We start from the raw sequence: 26,135 nt of genomic DNA, 5'->3' as shown, positions 1-26,135 counted from the left end.
ATCCTAGACAACAGCAAACACTCCCTCCTCACTGAGGCCGTTTCCAGCCGCTACCCCCGCTGCCCTGCACTCAGCGCCTTCAGCCTGTGGACCTGGTCACGGTCAGTCACCCTCCTCTACACCAGGAACTCCACTGCAGCAGGAAATCTGACTTTGCTAAGGGAAAAATTATTCTGACACTTACTGAAATGGTGAAAAAGTAGTGAAAGTGTTAGTCGCTCAGTTGTGTCTGACTCTTTGCAACCCCATAACAGTAGCCTGCCAGCCTCCTCTGTCCGTGAAATTCTCTAGGCAAGAATACTGGAGTGGGTTGCCACTTCCTTTTCCAGGGTTTCTTCCCAACCCATGGATCAAACCTGGGTCTCCTGCATTGCAAGTGGATTGTTTACTCTCTGAGCCACCAGAGAAACCCTAAAATGGTAAAGAAGAGTTTTATTCAAGATTACCACAATATGAGTATTACAATGGGGAAGAGAGATTGGCCTCAACTCTGAATATAGCAAGGATGACTGGGGATCTACAGCCAAGGAATAGAGAGTTGTGATCATTGAATGGAATACGCTAAGAACAGACATCAAGGCTGAGGGATTCTCTCTAAACTGACTTAACAAGATTCTTGCTAAAACTGGGCCAGGCAGGCCATGGATGGACAGGGGCCAGGGTTGAGGCCAAGTCAAGGAGAGGGCTCATAGGAACCCGACTCAAGTTTGCTTAATGAGAGAGTCTTTTTGAACTTCTTGTTCTTTTTTTAATGTCTCTCAATAACACTATCTAATATAAATAAAATATATATTATATAATACTAAATGTATATAATAGATTTTAAATACAATTTTAAGACAAATATAAATATGCTATACTTTCTCATAGCCACATTTTAAAAAGTAAAAAGAAGCAGGTGAAAAGAATTTATTAATATATCTTATTTAATCTCATGTGCATGTTATCTTTTCAATACATAACCAACATAAAAATTACTAAGGAGCTACTGTACATTCATTTCTTTGTACCAAATGTTGAAAACCCAATGGTATTTTACACTCATGGCATATCTCCACTCAGACCAGTCACATTTCAAGGGTGAAAAGCTACATGTGGCCCTGGGCTACATATTGGGCAGTGCAGATCTGATGATTATAGTGGTGACTCTACAGAGGGTATCCAGTAAATGTCCACTGAATAAATGGATGACTGAACTAAGAATAAACTTGATTCACAGAAATGGCCATTTTCTTTCTGCGAGTGTTCAGAGTATGTTGGTGCCAAGTTTTACTCCAGAGGCATGTATAAACAGAGTATGTGTTGCTTGATTTGGAAAGGAATGGATATTTCAAATAATAAGAGAGTATCACATTTCATTTATAATTTAATTCTTCACTCATCTTTGTTTTATAAATACCCAGAGGTAATAAAGGAAGAAAGCATAGCTATGAATTTTATTCACGAAGGAGTCTATGCAACCACAAAGGTGTTTTGATTTTTTCTTTTTTAACCAATTAGGTATTTTCATCTATTAAATTTTTTTCTTAAAGTATAAGACTGCAGTTTTCACAAGGTAACAAGTTTTAACAAGATTATTTTACATATCTGGTTTTATTTTGTTCCTTTAAATTCATCATCAGCTTCTATATTGGGTAGCTACAAGTGATAGCATTTGGCATTGTTTATTCACTGTAAAATGTCAGAGCAGTAAGAGCTGGATTCCTCAATTGGGAACAGTAAGATGCCTGGATTTACTGTGTACTCGATGGCTTCAGAATACTTTTTTCTGTTATTGTTCTTCCCTCATCCAGTGTGTTAAGGATGAGAAAAAGTATTTTTCCTGTTTACCACACAGGACATGCCTGTCTTTCCTTCCTATTTGTACTGAAAACATTCAGCTGTAGCACTGATCTCCAGTGAAACCTATTGTGGTATTCCTGACAGCTGTCAAATTCTGAGTCAGATCAACCAGATGCCCACTAAAACACCTAACAGTCCAGAAGACTCATGAGTATGTTTATCAGATATGCTATGTCTTATATAGTTTTACTGCTGTCTTTATAAATCCAGGTTAAAAAAAAAAAATAAGAATTAGAGAAACAAACCAGGCTCTAAAACAGGAGAGAAGACTGCATTTTAGCCCCAACTTTATGAGGGATGGGAAAAGAATATATTCTTCATCCTTTTCCCCTCACAATTAGATTTCTCCATACAGACAAAAAAATGTTTTTGATTTAAACCTTGAATTTTAGGGGCGAGCTTTAAAAAAGCCAAATGAATACTAAATCAGAGATATTTACAAGATTGACAAATTTAAGCCCAAGTGGATACTTCAAAGCTCATATAGATCTTTAGATGATGCTCTCCCAGATGGTGAATTAATGTAATTTTAGCAGGAAGCAAAGTTACACTAATATGCAGTATTGCGGCCTCGCACTGACTTAATGGATCTGTACCCACCACAGCACAGATGTTGTATATCATTTCAGTGCCAGTTTTTCTATACCACACACTGAAGAATGGGATTTGGGAGTAAACACAGTAAATTATGATTTTAAATCTCAGCTAATAACTTGTCAGAAATTGAAGCTTTCTGTGAACTGTGTATAGAAATCACATTGGTTGTGTTCTTTGTACAGGGTGTGAAAGGTGACTTGGGTCCTCGTGGTCCTCCTGGCCCAAAAGGAGAAAAGGTACTGTATTTGCCCAGTCTTTTCTCAAGAAAACCCTGAGAACCTATGCACTGATTTTTCACTGATCCTGTTTAACAGCCGAAATGTAACTTTGTTAAAATTAGCCAAAGGCTATTATGTTTTTAAAAAAAAAAACTGAACAAGAAAAGCCTTTTGGTTCATTCAGTTAGTTTGAAGAGACTAAATGCACAATTGCTAGTCAACAGTAATTTGTTTATAAGATTTCCCTTTTTTCTCCCTCTCTCAACACCATTAAGTATTCATTCCATCACAAATTCGCAGTTATGTCCTGCACTGGGGAACTTTGCCAGTAGCACTGAGATGCTACCATGGTGAAGCAGGTGTCCTTTGTGGGGAAAGAGGTTAATTGTGCATTTCAGTCTTAATCTGAATGCCACTCTTCCTGCCGCATTTTCTCATGTCATTTTATAGTGGCCTATCGGCAGGGACCTTGAAAAGAAAATTAGGAGACAGTAAAAAGCATGAGTTGTTTGGAGTAAGGTCACTGGGTGATCCTAGTTTGATGACAGTTGTACATATGGGCATCTTGAACTGTATTTTGTTCTCCATTCTCAGCATGTTTAGAAATCTTTGTCTGTCTCCAGTATTTACCTTTGAAATAAAGTTGACTGCAAACTGGTCCCCAGTGACTGACTTAAACTTCATCAATGTTCTTTCACAACTGTTGGTTATTTTTATTCAGTAGTTCCCAAAATAATGATCACACAAGGCCGAGTCTTCAGTTTTCAGGTGATTTTGTTAAGTGAGAAAAGCGAATGTTGTAGAGAGACTCCCACATGAGACTACAATATCCAGTGCACCCTGCCACACAGTGTTGATTCCATGGTGTCCACTTGAAGAGGGGTTATGGCAGCAATACTTGATTTTTTTTTTTCTTTATGCAATAACTTTATTTAATTCACCATCAGCACTCTGGGGTTCAATATATTTATCTCCAAAATGAGGGGATTTGATGAGATGGAGGGTCTCTAATTGTCAAATTTAACATTCTAAGACTTGCCTTTTTAAAAAGTATTTCTTTTTTATTGAAAAAGTGAAAATGGTAGTTGCTCAGTTGAGTCCATCTCTTTGCTACCCCGTGGACTCTAGCCCATGAGACTCCTCTGTCCGTGGGATTCTCCAGGCAAGAATACTGAAGTGGGTTGCCATTGCCTTCTTCAGGGGATCTTCCCAACCCAGAGACTGAACCAGGGTTTCCTGCATTGCAGGCAGATTCTTTACCTTCTGAGGCACCAGGAAAGCCCTAAATTTTTTTTTAATTGAAGTATAGTTTAATTTGCAATATTTTATTAGTTTCAGGTATACTAATCAGCATAATGATTCATTTTGAATCAGCACAGTGATTCAAAATTTTTATAGCTTATATTCCATTTAAAGCTATTATAAAATATCAGCTATCTTCCCTCTGTTGTACTATATATCCTTGTAGCTTATTTACTTTGTGCAGAGTGGTTTGTACCTCTTAATTCCCTACCCCTGTCTTGCCTCTCTCTGTGATGCTTGATCTTAATGACCAAGAGTTCCCATGAAATAAATACATACGCTGATACAATAAAGCATATAGGTGACATATATGTAAATTGAAAAATAATAAACATTTGGGTTAACCATATTCTTTAGATTTTGAATTGTTTTTCAATATATCTACCTGGTAATTTGTATTCATGTAATGGTCAGCAAAGCAACGTTAGTATTTAAAATTTCATGACTGTAGGTAAAGCCTCTTACAAATGTTCGCAAGTGCAAGGCCAGTTCAGCAAAGCTTTATGAGGCAATGGGGCTGCTGAACGCATAAAGTGGGGAGACCCACTTATTATTTTTGCTGACCCACTTATTATTACTGTGCTAACTTTGTCAGAAATATAATCTGTCATTGTGACACTTCCCAGCTGCTCCATTGGCAAGTAACCATATTTGAAGAGATACTCTTTCTAATTTTGGATTAGTAGACAAAAGAATAGAAATTAGATTATTTTAGCTTTTCAAAACAAGTTCTGCTGCTGCAGAAAGCATGGGGATGCACAAGGTGATTTTTATATCATGATAGCTAAAAGCATGTGATAAATTTTTCATTGTGAAGACATGTTATCAAGATAAAATTATACTCTTCTTTCTACCCATATTTATCTAGATATTGCCTTGATCCATTCATAAAATTTGTAAATAATGTGAGCAAGAAGGGACTATTGGTAATTGCAGCTTTTCTTTTGTCCTTTAGGGAGATATGGGACCTCCAGGACCACCAGCCTTAACTGTAAGTATTCTTGAAATAAAAATTCATCACTGAAATATGTTATCCTGTTGACTACTCACAGTACATCATGACTATTCCAGAATTTAAGCTATTGGATATTTTGAGAACTGAAAGTGACTTCAAAGTAGATCTAAGCAAACCTCCAGATTTTAAAGATGGAGCTTCTGCCCATAGCAGTGAAGGGCTTAACCTGAGGTCATGCAGGTAGTCACTGGAAAAGTCTGGAAGCAGTACTTAACCTAAGCAATTTTCTTCACCCTGCATATGGTTCATAATTTTTCCCCTTAAGGGTTTGATTATACATTCTTAACATGACATTTAAAGTTGGAAATGGAAGCAGAGACAGTTCTTCTTACTCTAAAAACTATAAAAGAATAAACTAAAATCACCCAATGTGTAAAAATAGCTACCTGTCTAAACTGACTGTTACATTCACCAAAACCCATTCAAGCCCATTGCTTTTCCCTATGTGAGTTGCTTCTAAGATTTGAAAATGATAAAATAGAGATATTTCAGTGACAGATTTATGAGAAAAGTTTATAATGTCCACATAATGGCATTGCTCTCAATTAAATGGTTCATCATTTATTAAACATTTAGTCATAAATATGTAATGCTTTCATATTTGGATACAATTTGCTGTTATAGATTTTCTTCATAGGCCATTAAGGTTTCTCATTTAAGTTAAAGATTTGGTCTGAGAATGACACTAAACTTAATGGAAAAGAAGAAAGATGTTTAACTAAGATCATGTGTAGCTTGAGGCCTCTCAGATTTTATGTTGATATTAGTTAATGACATAAATTAAGAATTTAGATCATCAGTTTCCTGAGCCCTATCCTGATCATAGAAGGCCAAGTTTAAAGGAATCTTCTAGCATCTGGATGAAGGGCCTCCCATTAGGGCAGCACAGGACTTGCAAAGGCTATGTGGTTTTGGTAACATTTATATTTATTTTTGTACTTGAAAATATCATTCTGAACACTATGTTAATATTGTCTTACACAAATAATCTTTGCAGTGCTCACTTAGAATGCAAATATTTCTTCATAAATGGAAAATCTAAGGAAACAAACAAATGACTTTCTTAGGAATAACCAAATTCAATTTAGAATGGAATTCTGTGCTTGAAGCTTTGATTTTCAAGATAGGAATAAAAACTATTTGAGAGGAGGCTTTAACTGCATATTATTCAATTTTTTAGGATTTGTGGAGCTTATTTCTTAAATTATTTGGCAGTGATTTAAATTTTGCTCATTTTATTTAAATCACATGTTTATTTTTGTTAAACTGAGTTATGTGCTCAATCATTCCATGTAGTTATCTGATTACACAGTCATTTGCAACTTGTGTTTGAAGACTAAAATGCAGTCTGTCTGTATCATTTCACCTAATAAGCAAATTTGGCCCCTCAGCCAGAATATTATATTGGACGATATCAATGTCAAGTGACAATTGACATCTTTCTGCCAAGTAACACCGTTTAGATGTCTCTTTGCACTATTCAGCAGCCAGACACCGAAAGAGTACAAGCTGATTTTCATAGTTATCTAAAGACATGAGAAAGACTCCAAAATGGGAGGTAAAGAGAGTGAATTAGAAGGATGTGCCGCTTACCATCTTCCAAAACACATCAAAAAGACATCTACATGTGCTAAAATTGTCATTGGAAACTAGCAGAAGACCTCTTACACAACCAAAGCTGCAAGAAAGATCCCCACACAACTGGTAGGGTAACAAAAAGGCACCGGAGCAGGACCAGTGCCCCGGGAGCAAGCTGTGAAAGAAGAAAAGTCCGTACAGGTGACCCCTCCCCTGGGGAACCCCCTTCACTGGCTGGGAGGTCCATTTGGCCAGACGGAGGATCTGGAGGGGCCTGGACTCTGCCCATGAGGAGTCTGCATGTGCTGGCTTGTTAGCTGTCAGGACAGAGACACTGGCTCTGATGGCGGCCACCTCAGTGCACTTCCCAACCTTATATGTCCTTCAGGTGGAGCTGCTAGTACATTGAGTGGACGACTGCTGAAACTTGGGCTTCTGTGGATGGATGCCAGGAACGGACTCAGTCTAGATGTGCAGAAACAGCCCAGAGGGCAGGAGTGTAGTCCAGGCCTAACCTCCAGGCCAGGCTTATATTAGGTCAGGGACAAGCACAACAGAGAAAAGGATGCGACTTGAACTGCTTCTGCGCAGAACCGGGGGTGCCTGCACCAGGGGTGCATAGGTTCGCAGTGACCACGTGGGTCTCTGTTGCTTCGGCACTCACCCCCTTGGGACAGAGCGCCAACTTAAGGGCCTTCTCAAATGCAACCTTCAGGGCTTCTACTGCAACAACTGGGGAGCAGAGCCTGTGGTTGCCACACACAGGGCAGGGTGTGGATTTACCATTAGGAAGCCCACTGTTAGTCTGCTTGTCGCAGGGCCCAGCTCCACCGGCAGGCTTTGTGAGTACACACACTATGGGGAAGAGGCTGATATCTGAGCCCATAATCAGTGCTGTCACAGCAGGGACATGTAGGGGTCAGGGGGTCCTGCAGCAGCAGACTTTGTTGGCATGCATATCAGGTGAGGGCATAATCCACAGAATCACATGTCTCCAGTGGACAGACCCTAGGGAGAAGCTTGCAGTGGTTCCTTTCCCAGCAGGAGTGCTCCAGTTCCACCCACCTCACACAAAGCCTGAAGCTAGAATCTGGGGGGGACAGGCCCTGGGAGAGCCCTACCACAGAGGCAACTCAGGTCTCAGGTGGCAGCTCAACCACTTCAGTTTCTGCAGCCACAATGCCCTGATCCACAGGGCCAGCCTTACACTAGGTCAGGGACAAACACTGCAGAGAAAGGAATGCCACGTGGGCTGCTTCTAAGCAGAACCCTGGACGCCTGCTTAGGTGGTGCATGCATTCGCTGTGGGCATATGAGCCTCTCTTGCTTCAGCACTCATCTCCTCACCACAGAGCACAAACTCAAGGGCTCACACACAAACTTCAGGGCTTCTACTGCAACAACTGGAAAGTAGACCCCATCCCCAACACGGCTGTGACCGTCACAGAGAGAAGAGGAGGCGCTGCCCAACGTCCAGTGCAGGACCTTCACACAACACCGGTCATAACCTCTATCAGGGGGATAACGGCCAGCACACTCTGGGCAAAGATGTGACAGGCATCCATAGCAAAGACAGCTCTCGAGACAAAGATACTAGACTCACATAGTCTATATAGGGATGCTCCCACATAAAAACAGCCCTCAAGACTACGGTAGTAACTATTTCTTCTAAATTTGTAGAGCCACAGAAGTGTAAGTAAAATGAAGAAGCAGAGGCACTAGTCTCAATAAAAAGAACAAGCAAAATTCCCTAAAAATAATCAATGAAACAGACCTCTTCAGTATACTAGATCCTGAGTTGAAAAAAAGTAATAAAAATGCTAAAGGAATTAAGATTTTCAGTAGAAATGCAGGTCACTGTAACAAGAAACTGGAAACTATAAAGAGGAAACAATCAAAATTAGACAACGCAATTGCTGACAGAAAAACAGAACTGAAAGCAGACTAAATAATGCAGAAGAACAAATAAGTGATCTGGAAGATAGAATAATGAAAATCACACCATTCAGGACAACAGACAGAAAGACAAATTGAAACAAAAAATGAAAGCAGCATATGAGATCTGTGGAGTCATTTAAAGCATGCCAACCTATACACGATAGGGGTCCCAGAAGGGAAAAAAAAGAAGAGGATCAAAAACGTATTTGAAGAAATTATGGCTGAACACTTTCCAAACCTAAAGAAGGAAACGGATATACAGGTATAGAAAGTGGAGAGGGTCCTGAACAAAATGAACCCAATAAGCCCACACCAAAACATATAATTAAAATGACAAAAGTTAAACAGGATTCAAAAGTAAGGAAAAGAAAAACAAAGAGTCAGTTACAAGGGAATCCCCACAGGTTGATTTCTCTACAGAAAATTTGCAAACCAGAATATATATTTTGCAATATATATTCAGAATTCTGAAAGGGGAAAACTTGCAACCTAGGATACTCTCCCCATTAAGATTATCACTTAATATAGAATGAGAAACAAAGAATTCCTCAGACAAGCAAAAACTACAAGAATACAGCATTAAGTTTATCCTAAAAAATAATGAAAGATCTTCTCTAAATAGAAGAGAAGCAAGAATATGTAAGAAAGGGTAAAACCACAATAGGATAGGCCAATTTAATAGAAGGATTAAACAGCACTTAAAGAAACTAGTACATAGATTTAAAACAATAAAAATTTTATTAAAGCAACTATGACTACAATTAACAGAAAAAAATATATACATGATGATGTAAAATAGGATTTAAAAATCACAAAATGCAGAATAAGGAAGTAAAAACTGTAGTTTTTTTTTTTTTTTAAGAATATGCCTGAACTTATACAGCTGTCAGTGTAATGCAAACAGATATAATTCTGGGTTAACATACTTGAAAACCAGAGTAGCCACAAATCAAAAACATTCAATAGATTCACAAAACAAGAAGAAAGAAGCTCAAGCATAATTCAAGAGAAAACCATCAAATGACAAAAGGAAAGAAACAGAGAGAACTGAAAAATCAACTGGAAAATAAGGTTTAAAATGACAATAAATACATATAATCAATAATTACTTTAAATGTCAATGGACTAAAAGCTCCAGTCAAAAGACATTGAGTGGAAAGTTGGATTAAAAAACAAAACAAGTATCTTCAATATGTTGCTACAGGAGACTCACTTTAGGGTTAAAGATGCTATATTGATAAGTGAGGGGGTGGGGAAAGGTATTTCATGAGAATGAAAACAACAAAAAACAAAGATAGCAATACTCATATCAGACAAAATAAACTTTAAATCAAAGTGAATAACAAAGGACAAAGAATGAAATTAGATACTGATAAAGGGATCAATACAAGAAGATATACTTATTAACATATATGCCAATATAGGAACAGCCAAATGTGTAAAACAAATACTAACAGACATAAAAGGAAAAAATAACAGGAATACAATGATAGTGGGATACTTAAACACTGCACTGACATCAGAAGACATATCTTCCAGACAGAAAATCAGTTAGGCAACAGAGATCCTAGATGACACAATAGAACAGCTGGACTTAATTGATATCTACAGGAAACCACATCCAAAAAACCCAGAATACACATTCTTTCCAAGTGTACATGGAATGTTTTCTAGGATAGACCATGTACTAAGACATAAAACAAGTTTCAACAAATTTAAAAGGGTATAAGGGTGTAAGTTATTTCCAACATCTTTTCTGACCACAGTGGTAAGAAACTAGAAATCAACCACAGAAAGAAAAGAAGGGAAAAAAAAGGAGATTAATGTGCTAATTAGCATATCAACATGCTATGAAAAAACCAGTGGATCAATGATGAAACAGGAAATCACTCAAGACAAACATCAGTGAAAACACAGTCTTACAAAATTTAGGGGAAGTAACAAAAGCTGTACTAATGGGGAAATTCATAGTGATGCAGTCTGTCTTCAAGAAACAGGAAAACCTCAAATACACAACCTAACCTGTCACCTGAAAGAATTATAAAAAGAAGGACAAAGTCAATAGTAGGAAGGAAATAATAAATATCAGAAGGATAAATAAATAAAATTGAGATAAAAATAATGGAAAAGATCAATAAAACTAAGAGCTGGGTTTTTTTAAACAGAATAAATAAATCTCTAGCCACGTTCACCAACAAGAAGACAGATAGGACCCAAATAATCAAGAAAAGAAATGAAAGAGGAGAAATAACTACCAATACCACAGAAAAACAAACAAAAATAACATTATGCTGTGAACAGTTACATGCCAACAAATTGGACAACCTAGAAGAAATAAACAAGTATCTAGAAACATATAGCCTGCCAAAACTGTGTTAAGAAGAAATAAACATGTATCAAGAAACATATAGCCTGTCAAAACTGTGTTAAGAAGAAACAAATCTTTGAAAAAGATTGACCACTAGAAGTGAAATAGAATATGTAATGAAAAAAAATAACTTCCTACAAACAAAAGTCCAGGACCATATGGCTCTCTGGGAAATTCCACCAAATATACAAATAAGAATTTATATTCATCCTTCTTAAATTATTGCAAAAAATTAAAGATGAGGGAACACTCTTGAAGTTATTCTATGAAACCACCATCACTCTGATACCAAAATCAGAGAAAGATACTACAAAAAAAGAAAATTACAGGGAAATATCTTTGATGAAGATAGATGCAAAAATCCTCAACACAATATTAGCAAACTGAATCCAGCAGTACTTGAGAAGACTCATACACCATGATCAAGTTGGACAAATACCAGGGTCATAAGAGTGGTTCAGCATGCACAAATCAACCAATGTAATATATCACATTAGAAAAGGAAGAGACAAAACCCACATGATCATCTCAATAGACACAGAAAAATATCTGATAAAATTCAGCATTCACTTTTGATAAAATATCTCACCACAGTGGGTATAAAAGGAACATATCTCAACATAATAAGAGTCGTTTATGATAAACCCACAGCCAACATAATACTTACCAATGAAAAGATGAAAGTCTTCCTGTTACATTCTGAAACAAGCGAGGAAGCCCCCTCTCACTACTTATATTCACCATTGTTTTGAATGACTCAGTCACAGCAGTCAGACAAGAAAAAGAAATAAAGGGTATCCAGATTGGAAGGGAAGAGGTTAAATTGTCATTATATGCAGATGACATGATACTCTATATAGAAAACCCTAAACACTGCACACAAAAACTATTAAAACTGATAAATGAATTCACCAAGGTTGCAGGATACAAGATTAATATATAGAAATCTACTGCATTTCTTTACACTAACAGTGCAATACCAGAAAAGGAAAGTTAAAAATCCCATATAAAATCACAGAAAAAATAGTAAAATACTTAGGTATAAACCTAACCAAGAAGGTGAAAGACCTATATGGTGAAATCTATAAGACACTGATAAAAGAAATTGAAGATGATTTTTAAAATGGAAAGATATCCATTTCTCTTCTATTGGAAGAATTGATATTGTTAAAATGGTCATACAGCCCAAAGCAATATACAGGTTTAATGCAATCCCTATCAATTTGCCCATAACATTTTTCACAGAACTAAAACAAATAATCCAGAAAGCCATGTGGAGCCATAAAAGACCCAGAATTGTCAAAGCAACTCTGAGGAAGAAGAAAAAAGCTGGCGGCATAGCCCTCCCAGACTTCAGATAATACTGCAAAGCTATAGGTATCAAAACATCATGGTATTGGCACAAAAACAGGGATATAGGCAAATGGAACAGAATACAGAACCTCAAAATAAGCCCTCAAACCTACAGTCAGTTAATCTTCAACAAAGGAGGCAAAAATATACAAATGAAATAAGAAAATCTGAAACTAGAAATCAATAAAAATAGAAAAACTGGAAAATTCAAAAATATGTGAAAATTAAGTAACACACTCCTGAATAGTCAATGGGTCAAAAATTAAAAGGGAATACAAAAATATCTTAAAATGGAAACAAAACATACCAAAACTTATGGGGTCCAGCAAAAGCAATTCTGAGATAATTAGCTACAACTAATAAATAACTATAAATTCCTAAATTAAGAAAAAATGAAGATCTCAAACACCCTATAGCTATATACATAAAGAAACTTGGAAAGAAAGAACAAAGTCCAGAGGTAGAAGAATTAAAAAAAAAAAAAAAAGAAAACAACTATCAGAGCAGACATAAATGGAGAATAGAAAAACAGTAGAAAAGATCAATTAAACTAAGAGCTGGTTTTTGACAAACTTAGGTAGATTAACCAATAAAAAAAGAGAAAAAAACTAATATAAAATCCGAAATAAAAGAGGAAACATTACAAATAATACAATATAAACACAAAGGATTATGAAAGACTACTATGAACAATTATACAGCCACAAACCAGATAGCTGGATCATGAATAAATAGAAAATTTTAATGGGCTAATAATGAGTGAAAAAATTGCATCAGTAATCAAAACCCTCTCAACAAATACAAGTCTGGGATCAGGTGTTTTATGGATGAATTACACCAGACATTTAAAGAAAAATTAATGCCAAAGAATATCAAATTATTCCAAAGAATTTAAGAGGAGGAAACACTTCCATGCTCAGAACATTAGGGCAACATGACCTTGATATCACAGCTAGATACAGAAACTATAACAAAACTCGAGACAAATATCCTAGATGTGACAGTTTTCAACAAAATACTAGCAAACTGAATTCAACATCATATTAGAGGAATTATACACTGTGATCCCTAAAGTACAAGTAGGTTTCCACATACAAATAGTTTGTTACACTACATTAAAAGAATGAAAGATGAAAATCATATAATCATCTCAATAGATACAGAATGAAACATTTGATAAAATTCAAAAAACCTTTCATGATAAAAACCCTCAACAAATTCAGTATAGAAGGAACATACTTCAACATAATAAACGGCATACATAACAAGTCCAGAGCTAACATCATCAACATTGAAAGGTTGAAGCTTTTCCTCTAATATCAGGAACAAGTATGAAAAGGTGTACTTGAATTGTATTAAAAGGCGAAAAGATGTGATAGTGAAGGATGAGCTCCTCAGGTTGGTAGGTGCCCAATATGCTACTGGAGAAGAGCAGAGAAATAGCTCCAGAGGAACGAAGAGGCTGATCCAAAGCAGAAACAACTGCCAGTTATTGGATGTGTCTGGTGGTGAAAGGAAAGTCCGATGCTGTACACAGTATCACATAGGAACCTGGAATGTTAGTAAATTGGAAGTGGTCAAACAGGAGATAACAAGAGTGAACATTAACATTTTAGGAAACACTGAAGTAAAATGGACCAGAATGGGTGAATTTAATTCAGATGACCATTATATCTACTACTGTGGTCAAGAATCCCTTAGAAGAAATGGAGTAGCCCTCATAGTCAACGAAAAGAGCACGAAATGCAGTACTTGGGTGCAATCACAAAAAGGACAGAATGAACTCTGTTCATTTCCAAGGCAAACCATTCAATATCACAGTAATTCAAGCCTATGCCCCAACATCTAATGCTGTAGAAACTGAATGGCTCTCTGAAGACCTACAAGACCTTCTAGAAATAACACCACAAAATGATGTCCTATTTATCATAGGGGATTGGAATGCAAAGGTAGGAAGTCAAGAAATACCTGGAGTAACACAGAAGTTTGGCTTTGGAATACAGAATGAAGCGGGGCAAAGGCTAACAGAGTTTTTCCAAGAGAATGCACTGATCATAGCAAACTCCCTCTTCCAACAACAGAAGGGATGACTCTACATAGGAAGATCACCAGATGGTCAATACCAAAATCTGATTGATTATATTCTCTGCAGTCAAAGATGGAGAAGCTCTATACAGTCGCCAAAAACAAGACTGGGAGCTGACTGTGGCTCAGATCAATTCAGTTCAGTTCATTTCAGTTGCTCAGTTGTGTCTGAGTCTTTGCGAGCCGATGGACTGCAGAATTCCAGGCTTCCCTGTCCATCACCAACTCCCAGAGCTTACTCAAACTCATGTCCATTGAGTCGGTGATGCCATGCAACCATCTCATCCTCTGTCGTCCCCTTATCCTCCACCTTCAATCATTCCCAGCATCAGGGTGTTTTCAAATGAGTCAGTTCTTTGCATCAGGTGACCAAAGTACTGGAGTTTCAGCTTCAGTATCGGTCCTTCCAATGAATATTCAGGACTGATTTCCTTTGGGATTGACTGGTTGGATCTCCTTGCAGTCCAAGGGACTCTCAAGAGTCTTCTCCAACACCACAGTTCAAAAGCATCAATTCTTCAGTGCTCAGCCTTCTTTTAATTAATTAATTTATTTATTTTAATTGGAGGAAAATTACAGTATGGTAGTGGATTTTACCATACATTGACATGAATCAGCCATGGGTGTACATGTGTCCCCATCCTAAACTAACCTCCCACCTCCTACCCACCCCATCCCTCAGGATTGTCCCAGTGCGCCATTTTAGAGTGCCCTGTTTCATGCATCGAACTTGGACTGGTGATCTATTTCATAGGCCAACTCTCACATCCATACATGACTACTGGAAACCAAAGCTTTGACTAGATGAACCATTGTTGGCAAAGTAATGTCTCTGCTTTTTAATATGCTATCTAGGTTGGTCATAACTTTCCTTCCAAGAGGCAAGTATCTTTTAATTTGATGGGTGCAGTCACCATCTGCAGTGATTTTGGAGCCCAAGAAAATAAAGTCTGTCAGTTTCCATTGTTTCCCCATCTATTTGCTATGAAGTGATGAGACCAGTTGCCATGATCTTAGTTTCCCAAATGTTGAGTTTTAAGCCAACTTTTTCACTCTCCTCTTTCACTTTCATCAAGAGGCTCTTTAGTTCTTCTTTGCTTTCTGCCGTAAGGATGGTGTCATCTGCATATCTGAGGTTATTGATATTTCTCCTGGCAATCTTGATTCCAGTCTGTGCTTTATCCAGCCTAGTGTTCCTCATGATGTGCTCTGCATGTGAGTTAAATAACCAGGGTGGCAATATACAGCCTCGACGCGCTTCTTTCCCAATTTGGAACGAGTCAGTTGTTCCATGTCCAGTTCTAACTGTTGCTTCTTGATCTGCATGCAGACTTCTCAGGAGGCAACTCAGGTGGTCTGTTATTCCCATCTCTTGAAGAATTGTCAACAGTTTGTTGTGATACACACAGTCAAATAGTTTGGCATAGTCAATAAAGCAGATATATATGTTTTTCTAGAACTCTCTTGCTTTTTTGATGATCCAGTGGATGTTGGCGATTTGACCTCTGGTTCCGCTGCCTTTTCTAAATCCAGCTTCAACATCTGGAAGTTCACGGTTCATGTACTGTTGAAGCCTGGGTTGGAGAATTTTGAGCATTACTTTGCTAGCTTGTGAGATGAGTTCAATTGTGCAATAGTTTGAGCATTCTTTGGCATTGCTTTTCTTTGGGATTGGAATGAAAACTGACATTTCCAGTCCTGTAGCCAATGCTGAGTTTTCCAAATTTACTGGCATATTGAGTGCAGCATTTTCATAGCATCATCTTTTAGGATTTGGAAGAGCTCAACTGGAATTCCATCACCTCCAATAGCTTTGTTCATAGTGATGCTTCCTAAGGCCCACTTGACCTCGCATTCCAGTATGTCTGGCTCTAGGTGAGTGATCACATCATCGTGATTATCTGGGTCATGAAGATCTTTTTTGTATAGTTCTTCTGTGTATTGTTGCCACTTTTTCTTAATATCTTCTGCTTCTGTTAGGTCCATACCATTTCTGTCCTTTATTGTGCCCATCTTTGCATGAAATGTTCCCTTGGTATCACTAATTTTCTTAAAGAGATCTCTAGCCTTTCCCATTCTATTTTTTTCCTCTATTTCTTTGCACTGATCACCGATGAAGGCTTTTTTATATCCCCTTGCTATTCTTTGGAACTCTGCATTCAAATGGGAATACCTTTCCTTTTCTCCTTTGCGTTTCACTTCTCTTCTTTTAGCAGCTATTTGTAAGGCCTCCTCAGACAACTATTTTGCCTTTTTGCATTTCTTTTTCTTGGGAATGGCCTCCTTTGTACAATGTCACGAACCTCTGTCCATAGTTCATTGGGTACTCTCTCTGTCATATCTAATCCCTTGAATCTATTTGTCACTTCCATCATATAATTGCAAGATATTTGATTTAGGTCATACCTGAATGGTCTAGTGGTTTTCTCCACTTTCTTCAATTTAAGTCTAATTTAGCAATCAGAAGTTCATGATCTGAGCCACAGTCAGCTCCCGGTCTTGTTTTTGCTGACTGTATAGAGCTTCTCCATCTTTGACTGCAAAGAATATAATCATAATCAATATAATATATTATATTGATATAATTATAATTATAATATATTATATTATATTTATATAATAATTTATAATAATTATAATTATATAAATTATATAAATATAATTATATTAATAATTATTATATTATATTATATATATAATTATATAATCAATATAATTTCTGTATTGACCATCTGGTGATGTCCATGTGTGGAGTTTTCTCTTGTGTTGTTGGAAGAGAGTGTTTGCTATGACCAGTGTGTTCTCTTGGCAAAACTCTATTAGCCTTTGCCCTGCTTCATTCTGTACTCCAAGGGCAAATTTGCCTGTTACTCCAGGTATTTCTTGACTTCCTACGTTTCTATTCCAGTTCCCTACAATGAAAAGGACATCTTTTTTGGGTGTTAGTTCTAGAAGGTCTTGTAGGTTTTCATAGAACAATTCAACTTCAACTTCTTCAGCATTATTGCTCGGAGCATAGACTTGGATTACTGTGATAATGAATGGTTTGCCTTGGAAATGAATAGAGATCATTCTTTCATTTTTGAGATTGCATCCGAGTACTGCATTCCGGACTCTTTTGTTGACTATGATGGCTACTCCATTTCTTCTGAGGGATTCTTGCCCACAGTAGTAGATATAATGGTTGTCTGAGTTAAATTCACCTATTTCAGTCCATTTTAGTTCTCTGATTCCTAAAATGTTAATGTTCACTCTTACCATCACCCACTCCTGAAGCTTGCTCAAACTAGTGTCCATCAGGTCGGTGATGCCATCCAACCATCTCATCCCCTGTTGTCCCCTTCTCCTCCCACCTTTAGTCTTTCCCAGCTTCAGGGTCTTTTCCAGTGAGTGAGTTCTTCACATCAGGTGGCCAAAGTATTCAAGCTTCAACTTCAGAATCAGTCCTTCCAATGAATATTCAGAAGATTGACTGGTTTGATCTGCTTTCTGTCTAAGGGACTCGCAAGAGTCTTCTCCAGCAGCACAGTTCAAAAGCATCAATTCTTCAGTGTTCAGCTTTCTTATGGTCCAACTCTTACATCCATACTTGACGACTGGAAAAACCATAGCTTTGACTAGACGGACCTTATTTCAGCAAAGTACTGTCTCTGCTTTTTAATATGCTATCTAGGTTGGTCATGGCTTTTCTTCCAAGGATCAAGTGTGTTTTAATTTCTTGGTCTGCAGTCACCATCTGAAGTGATTTTGGAGCCCACGAAAAGAAAGTCTGTCACTGTTTCCCCATCTATTTGCCATGTAGTAATGGAACTGTATGCCATGATCTTAGTTTTCCAAATGTTGAGTTTTAAGCCAGCTTTTTCAATCTTCTCTTCACTTTGATCAAGAGGCTCTTTAGTTCATCTTCACTTTCTGCCATAAGGTTGGTGTCATGTGCATATCTGAGGTTATGGATATTTCTCCTGGCAATCTTGATTCCAGTTTGTGCTTCATTCATTCCAGTATTTCATATGATGTACTCTGCATAAAGTTAAATAAGCAAGGTGACAATGTACAGCCTTGATGTATATTGGAATATACATTTCCCAATGTAGAACCAGTACTGTGGGGTAACAAATAGATTCAAGGAATTAGATCTGGTAGACAGAGTGCCTGAAGTACTATGGGCAGTGGTTTGTGACATTTTACAGGAGGCAGTGATCAAAGCCATCCCCAAGAAAAAGAAATGCAAAAAGGCAAAATGGTTCTCTGAGGAGGCCTTACAAATAGCTGAGAAAAGAAGAGAAGTGTAGGGAAAGGAGAAAAGAAGCGATGTATCAATCAGATGGCAGAGTTCCAAAGAGTAGAAAGGACAGATAAGAAAGCCTTCCTCAGTGATCAATGCAAAGAAATAGAGGAAAACAACAGAATGGGAAAGACTAGAGATCTCGTCAAGAAAATTAGAGACACCAAGGGAACATTTCACGCAAAGATGGGTTCGATAAAGAACAGAAATGGTATGGACCTAACAGAAGCAGAAGACTTTAAGAAGAGGTGGCCAGAATACACAGAACTATAAAAAAGATGGTAATGACCTAGATTACCATGATGGTGTGATCACTCACCTAGAGTCAGACACTTTGGAGTGTGAAGTCAAGTGGGTCTTAGGAAGCACTACTGCAAACAAAATTAGTGGAGGTGATGAAATTCCAGCTGAACTATTTCAAATCCTAAAAGATGATGCTGTGAAAGTGCTGCACTCAGTATGCCAGTAAATTTGGAAAATTCAGCAGTGGCCGCAGGACTGGAAAAGTTCAATTTTCTTTACATTTCTAAAGAAGCGCAATGCCAAAGAATGTTCACACTACCACACAATTGCTCTCATGTCACCTGCTGGCAAAGTAATGCTGAAAATCCTCCAAGCCAAACTTCAACAGCATGTGAACCAAGAAATTCCAGATGTTCAAGCTGGATTTAGAAAAGGCAGAGGAAGTAGAGATCAAACTGCCAACATTTTTGGATCATAGAAAAACCAAGAGAATTCCAGGAGAACATCTACTTCTGCTTCATTGACTAGAGTAAAGCCTTTCACTGTGTGGATCACAAGCTGTGGAAACTTCTTCAAGAGACGGGAATACCAGAGCACCTTACCTGCCTCTGAGAAACTTGTATGCAGGTCAAGAAGCAGCAGTTAGAACTGGACATGGAGCAGCAGTTCCAAGTTGGGAGAGGAGTACGTCAAGTCTGTATATTGTCACCCTGCTTATTTAACTTCTATGCAGAGTACGTCATGCGAAATGCTGGGCTGGATGAAGCACAAGCTGGAATCAAGATCATCAGGGGAAATATCAATAACCTCAGATATGCAAATGACTTCACCCTTATGGCAGAAAGTAAAAAGGAACTAAAGAGCCTCTTGATCAAAGCGAATGAGGAGAGTGAAAAAGTTGGCTTAAAACTCAACATTCAAAAAACTAAGATCATGGCCTCCAGTCCCATCACTTCACGGCAAATAGATGGGGAAACAATGGAAACAGTGACAGACTTTATTTTCTTGGGCTCTAAAATCACTTCAGATTGTGACTTCAGTCATGAAATTAAAGGACACTTGCTCCTTGGAAGAAAAGCTATGATCAACCTAGACAGCACTTTACTGACAAAGGTCCATCTAGTCAAAGCTATGGTTTTTCCAATAATCATGTATGGATGTGAGAGTTAGACCATACAGAAGGCTGAGCGCCAAAGAATTGATGCTTTTAAGGTATGATGTTGGGGAAGACTCTTGAGATTCCCTTGTACTGCAAGCAGATCAATCCAGTCAATCCTGGAAGAAATCAATCCTGAATATTCATTAGAAGGATTGATGCTGAAGCTGAATCTCCAGTACTTTGGCCACCTGATGCAAAGACCCAGCTCATTGAAAAGACCCTGATGCTGGGAAAGATTGAAAGCGGAAGGAGAAGGGGAGGACAGAGGATGAGATGGTTGGGTGGCATCACTGACTTGAATGATACGAGTTTGAGGAAACTCCAGGAGTTGGTGAAGGACAGGGAAGCCTGGTGTTCTGCAGTCCATGGGGGTGGAAAGAGTCAGACTCAACTGAGCGACTGAACAGCAGCAATAGGAACAAGAGCAATGTGCCTATTCTTCCCATTCCTATTCAACATAGTACTGGAAGTCTTAGCATGAGAAATTAAGGAAGAAAAATAAATGAAATGCATCCAAATCAGAAAGGAAAAATGTAAAATTTTCTTTATTTGCAGGTTTTATGATCTTTTATACTGAAAATTTCAAAGCCTCTAACCACAAACTCTTAGAACTGATAAACATGTTCAGGAACCCTGAAGGATACATCAATTTCATTTTGGTACACTAACAAAATACTGAAAAAGAAATAAAGCAATCCTGTTAACAATAGCATCAATAACAGTAACATTCTAGAAATAAATTTAACCAAGAAAATAGTAAGATCTGTGTGTTGAAAACTATAAGACTTTAGTAAAAGACATTGAAGAAAACACAAATAAATAAATATATATGCTGTCTTCATGAGTTGGAAGAAGTAATATTGTTAAAATATTAATACTCCCCAAAGCCATCTGTAGATCCAAAGCAATCCCTATCAAAATTTTAATGGCATTTTTCACAGAAATAGAAAAAAAAAAAAAAAAACTCCTAGCACTCTTATGGAATCGTGAAATATCCTAAAGAGCCAAAGCAATCCTGATAAAGAACTAAACTGGAGGTATACACACTTCTTGACTTCTAACTGTATTAAAAAGTTTTATTAATCAAAACTACGTTTACTGTTGTAAAAGTAGACACATACTGCAACTTAAGTAGACACTGCAACTTAACTGGGAGCCCAGAAATAAATATGTGCATATGCAGTCAACTCATACTTGATAAGGAAGTCAACAGTACTCAGTGGGGATAATATAGTCTCTTCAGCAAATGGTTTGGGGGACAACTGGATAGTCACATGCTGGAGACTGAATTGGTCCCTATCTTACAGCACTCACAAAAATCAGCTTGAAATTATTTAAAGACTTACATTTAAGAGCTGAAACTATAAAACTCCTAAAAGAAAACATAAGGAAAATCTACTTGACATTGGTCTTAGCGTGAATTTTTGGCTATGATTCCATAAGTACCAGTAACGAAAGCAAAAATAAAAATGTGCGACTACATCAAACTCAAAAATTTCTGTACTGCTAAACAGTCAACAAAATAAAAAGCCAACTATGGACTGGCAGAAATATTTCAAACCGTAGATCTGACAAAGGCGTAATATACAAAATATATAAAGAACTCAATAGCAAAATCCCAGATAGTCACATTTTAAAATGAGCAAAGGACCTGAATAGATATTTTTTTCAAAGAAGACATTCAGTTGACCAACAAGTACGTGAAAAGAGTTCAGCATCGCCAGTCATCAGGGAAATGCAAATCAAAACCACAATGAAGTATCCCCTCACACTTGTCAGAAGGATTGTTATCACACAGGCAAGAGATAACAAGTGTTGGCAAGAATATAGAGAAAAGAAAATCCTCATGCACTGCTGGTGGGAACGTGAATCAGTGCAGCCAGTATGAAAAATAGTATGGAGGTTCTTTTAAAAAATTAAAAATAAGACTACCATATGATTTAGCAGTCTGATTTACGAGGATATATCCAAAAGAAAAGCAGTCAGTACAGTTGACCCTTGAACAACACAGGTTTGAATTGCACAGGCCCACTTATATCCAAATTTACTACATGATCCATGGTTGCTAGGATCCAAGGATGTGGAACCATGGATACTGAGGATATCAGCTGTAAAGTTGTACACAGGTTTTTTACTGTACTCCTAACCCCTGTGTTGTTAAAGGGTCAACTGTACTTCAGGGGAATATCCACAGGTCCATACTCATTGCAGTGGTCTTCATAATAGCCAGGACATGGAGACAACCTAACAGTGATTAATGGATAAAGAACATGGAGACACACACACAATTTTTTAGCCGTAAAAAGAAGGAAATCCTGCCACTTGTGACAGTATGGATGAGCCACTGGGCTGTTACACTAAATGAAATAGGCCAAAAACACAAATACTGTATGTTCCTACTGGTATGCGGAAGGTGAAAAGCTGAATTCATAGAAACAGGTAGCGGAAGAGTGGGTGGGAGGGATGGAAAGTGGGGGAGATAGGAAAATGGTCAAAATGCACAAACTTCTAACTTTATGATGAGGAAGTTCAGGAAATATAATATTCAACATGGTGACTCTAGTTAATAGTGCTGTATTATATACCTGAAAGTTACTAAAAGACTGGATCTAAATATCACCACCACACATATAAAAGAACGGTATCTACGTGCGGTGGTGGAGGTGTTAACTAACCTTATTGTGGCAATCATTTCACTGTACATGTGTGTATCTCAAATCATCAAGTTTTGCACCTTAAACTTACACAATGTATCAATTATATCCCAATAAATCCAGGAAAAAAGTGAGTTCCTGATAAATTTGAAATGTCTCTTCTGTTGATATTTTTAACTTACAAAGAAGATATTTATTTCTGTAAGCTAAAACCAAAACTCAATAAGGAAAACTTATTATATTAATAATAACATCCAAATTTGTTTGATCAAAATACAGTTTATTCTAAGATCACAATGTGAATTTATATTTTAAAAGATTCTGATAATTTTTTCTGAAACCATGAAGATTTTGACCTAATCTTTTATTAAAGATAGATATTTTATTATTTACTTACTTATTTGAATTATGATATTTTACACTAGCTTTTTATGTTTAAATATTAAATAGAAATCCTTTACATTTAAATATTCAGATATGATAAGTAAATTTTCTTTATTCTTTGTCATTTGTTGTTAAAATCTTAACTTTGTGTAAATGTAGTGTATCTTTATATATATGACTTTTTTAACTGTTGTGTATGTTTTGTATTCTTATTACTATGAGATTCTCCTCAGCTGGATAATATACTACTGTTTTTCCTTAGAGCTTTGCTAAAATCCCCAACAGGAGCTTTAGAAGCAGGGCAGCGACTGTTCTGAAGTGAGGCCGTCAGCTCACCCCACTCACCCTCCTGCTTTCTTCCTCTGGGATTTACACCTGTGTCAGGAGCAACAGGTGAAGGAAGGTGGGACAGTGCTCTCTCATATACTGTATACCCGAATTCCAGGCCCAGGAAAGTGCCTGTGTGGCTCCAGCCTTGTTCCCTTGGGGAGTTATTAAATTCTCACCCAGATGGCAGCAAATGTTGACACAGAAGCCAGAGGTTAGGTTAATCAACAGCAGAAGCGTCTCAGGCATGCATGCTAAATGACACTTTAAATGCAGTCCTGGGGTCAGATAAATCCAGCTTATATGAGTTTTAGGCACAGAGGGGACACAGACTTCACCCTAAAACCTGCTTAAATACCGAAAGTGACTGAGAGAGGATCTCAGCTGGTCTTTTATAAATCAAATGACACAAATTAACAGATGGCCCTAGTGCACTAGAGATCATATAGTGTTCACCTAGTGAGAGCCTTGAAATAATGCTTTTTTCTAAACTAGTGTGCTGCGTTGCTTTGCCTGTGTGCTCAGTCATGTCTGATTCTTTGTGACTCCATAGACTGTAGTCCATCAGACTCCTCTGTCCCTGGAGTTTTCCAGGCAAGAAAACTGGTGTGAGTTGCCATTTCCTCCGCCATGCGATCTTCCCGACCCAGGGATCAAACTTGCATCTCCTGTGTCTCCTGCATTGCAGGCAGATTTTTAACCACTGAGCCACCAAGGACCCCCAAACTGGTGTGTACAAGATACAAATCAGTTTAGTAGGTGATATGGTCCCTTTCCCTCTCCTCCCGCCCTTTTACCTACTTCTACTTATTCAAAAGCTAACTATGTATCAGTTACTATGCTAGATCTTCAGTCAGTTCAATTCAGTTCAGTCGCTCAGTCGTGTCCGACTCTTTGCGACCCCATGAATCGCAGCATGCCAGGCCTCCCTGTCCATCACAAACTCCCGGAGTTTGCTCAGACTCATGCCCATCGAGTCGGTGATGCCATCCAGCCATCTCATCCTCTGTCGTCCTCTTCTCCTCCTGCCCCCAATCCCTCCCAGCATCAGGGTCTTTTCCAACGAGTCAACTCTTCGCATGAGGTGGCCAAAGTATTGGAGTTTCAGCTTCAGCATCAGTCCTTCCAATGAACACCCAGGACTGATCTCCTTTAGGATGGACTGGTTGGATCTCCTTGCAGTCCAAGGGACTCTCAAGAGTCTCCTCCAACACCACAGTTCAAAAGCATCAATTTTTCGGTGCTCAGCTTTCTTCACAGTCCAGCTCTCACATCTATAGATCTTGGGGACACAGAAATAAACATTCACTGTCACTGCCTTCACAGGACCTGTATAGTTTAAGAAAAGGCTACCAGTTAGTTAAAGCTGATCATTTTATAAACTGGTCATTTGCAATTAGTATACAAATAGTGTACAAATATCAGTACAACTATATTTTCAAAAGAGATTTTTTACTAGGATTTTTATGCTCTAATTTAAAATTATTTACTTTGAATACATTTAAATCACATTTCTCTGATAATGAGTGATGTTGAGCATCTTTTCATGTGTTTGTTAGCCATCTGTATGTCTTCTTTGGAGAAATGTCTGTTTAGATCTTTGCCCCATTTTTTGACTGGGTCATTTATTTTTCTGGAATTGAGCTGCAGGAGTTGCTTGTTTATTTTTGAGATTAATCCTTTGTCTGTTTCTTCATTTGCTATTATTTTCTTCCATTCTGAAGGCTATCTTTTCACCTTGCTTATAGTTTCCTTTGTTGTGCAAAAGCTTTTAAGTTTCATTAGGTCCCATTTGTTTATTTTTACTTTTATTTCCAATATCCTGGGAGATGGGTCATAGAGGATCTTGCTGTGATTTATGTCGGAGAGTGTTTAGCCTATGTTCTCCTCTAGGAGTTTTATAGTTTCTGGTCTTACATTTAAATCTTTAATCCATTTTGAGTTTATTTTTGTGTATGGTGTTAGAAAGTGTTCTAGTTTCATTCTTTTACAAGTGGTTGACCAGTTTTCCCAGCACCACTTGTTAAAGAGGTTGTCTTTTTTCCATCGTATATTCTTGCCTCCTTTGTCAAAGATAAGGTGTCCATAGGTACATGGATTTATCTCAACATCACTCATTATCAGAGAAATGCAAATCAAAACCACAATGAGGTACCATTACACGCCAGTCAGGATGGCTGCTATCCAAAAGTCTACAAGCAGTAAATGCTGGAGAGGGAGTGGAGAATAGGGAGCCCTCTTACACTGTTGTTGTTACTGTGTTGGTGGGAATGCAAACTAGTACAGCCACTATGGAGAACAGTGTGGAGATTCCTTTAAAAACTGGAAATAAAACTGCCATATGACCCAGCAATCCCACTGATGGGCATACACACTGAGGAAACCAGATCTGAAAGAGACATGTGTACCCCAATGATCATCGCAGCACTGTTTATAATAGCCAGGACATGGAAGCAACCTAGATGCCCATCAGCAGATGAATGGATAAGAAAGCTGTGGTACATATACACCATGGAATATTACTCAGCCATTAAAAAGAATTCATTTTAATCAGTACTAATGAGATGGATAAAACTGGAGCCCATTATACAGAGTGAAGTAAACCAGAAAGATAAAGACCAATACAGTTTACTAACGCATATATATGGAATTTAGAAAGATGGTAGTGATAACCTTATATTCAAAACAGAAAAAGAGGCACAGATGTATAGAACAGACTTTTGGACTCTATGGAAGAAGGCGAGGGTGGGATGATCTGAGAGAACAGCATCAAAACATGTATATTAT

The 26,135-nt window shown here is 37.7% G+C and overlaps 1 protein-coding gene across 1 annotated transcript in view; it reads left to right on the top strand.

Moving 5' to 3' along the window:
• The window catches only part of COL19A1 (collagen type XIX alpha 1 chain), a 424,857-nt gene that overhangs the window by 190,748 nt on the left and 207,974 nt on the right, over positions 1-26,135 (top strand). The window contains exons 12-13 of the mRNA XM_070450224.1: positions 2,622-2,675; positions 4,915-4,950. Of these exons, the coding sequence (XP_070306325.1) occupies positions 2,622-2,675; positions 4,915-4,950 (90 nt within the window). The remainder of the gene's footprint in view (positions 1-2,621; positions 2,676-4,914; positions 4,951-26,135) is intronic.

The sequence above is a fragment of the Odocoileus virginianus genome, chromosome 19 (genome assembly GCF_023699985.2).
Source record: "Odocoileus virginianus isolate 20LAN1187 ecotype Illinois chromosome 19, Ovbor_1.2, whole genome shotgun sequence".
NCBI classification, from domain to species: Eukaryota; Metazoa; Chordata; class Mammalia; order Artiodactyla; family Cervidae; genus Odocoileus; species Odocoileus virginianus.
Note: the sequence above shows the minus strand (reverse complement) of the source record. Positions and strands in the feature narration are given on the sequence as shown.